The following is a 1172-nucleotide window of genomic DNA, read 5'->3' as shown; positions in this document are numbered from 1 at the left end:
TGAATATTGTTGTATTTAAATGATGATAAATGAATATTGTAAATCAGCAAAGAATATATCATCACAAATACATATAGAATTAATGAAAGTATAGATAAAATACAGAATAAAACAACACATTGATATTTACCAAATCAAAAGAAATGATTTGAATGGTATTATGTCAATGAAGGAAATGAAGAAAGAATAAGAAATAAAAGAAGAAGATGAAATTAAACAAATAATTAAAAGAACTATTACAATTTCAAACACTAATAAATAATGAAATTTCAATATGAAAATAATGAAATTCAATGACTAATTTCAATGAGAATAAAAAGATATTAAAGTGGAATTAGAAATATAATTAATTTCAATATATCATAATATTACAAATATATTGAATTTTCATTATTTATTCATTCATCAATGTTTTGTTGAATTATTTTATTCAATATTGAAAATATTTATTTAAAAGAAGAGTGAACAAACATATTGAAAGAAAATGAATTAAGAATTGAATAAATTATCAATTTCTTTTCTAATTGTTATTTCTTCTTATTCATTTCTATTTATTTATAACTCATTGTGTTTAAATTATGTTTTATACAAATATATCATTTTATTTAAATTCATCTGTAATGTAGTATTTCTTATTCTTCTTTTCTTTATTAAAATCATTATATTTATTCTTTTATTTATTATCATTTTCTTCTTATAAACCATAAAATAATTTGTATTAAATTATCTTGTTTGTGTTAATGTGCTGTTAAATATTTCTTAATTCCATCTGGTGTTGGTTCAATGGTGTCTTTGCCTGGTTTCCAATTGAGTGGACAAACTGCTCCATGTTCATCACTGAATTGAATTGCTTTAACTATTCTGATTGTTTCTTCCGTTGATCTTCCAATTCCATCATCATTCATTTGAATGTATCTTACTTTTCCTTTATCATCAATGATGACATATCCTCTTCTTGCAATTCCTGCTTCGACATTTAACATTCCATATTTGATAGAAATGCATCTCTTAATATCTGATACTAATGGGAATGTCAACTTTCCTACTCCTCCTTTACTTTTATCTGCTTCACACCATGCTTGATGACAATAAACTGAATCTACACTCACTCCAATAACTTCACAATTGATTTCTTTCATTGTCCTGCAAGTCACTATATCCAATCATTTCTG

General features: G+C 23.7%; 1 protein-coding gene across 1 annotated transcript; it reads right to left on the bottom strand.

Moving 5' to 3' along the window:
- Positions 1-737: 737 nt before the first annotated feature.
- EHI_121620 (peroxiredoxin, putative) lies at positions 738-1139 on the bottom strand (the record flags this gene model as incomplete). The annotated part of the gene is made up of 1 exon (XM_001914570.1): positions 738-1139. One exon carries the CDS (start codon positions 1137-1139, stop codon positions 738-740), a length of 402 nt encoding a protein of 133 aa, XP_001914605.1.
- Between the last annotated feature and the right edge of the window lie 33 nt (positions 1140-1172).

The sequence above is a fragment of the Entamoeba histolytica genome, genomic scaffold (genome assembly GCF_000208925.1).
Source record: "Entamoeba histolytica HM-1:IMSS scf_1104750518151 genomic scaffold, whole genome shotgun sequence".
NCBI classification, from domain to species: Eukaryota; Evosea; order Mastigamoebida; family Endamoebidae; genus Entamoeba; species Entamoeba histolytica.
This window is presented reverse-complemented; position numbering and strand designations above follow the sequence as displayed.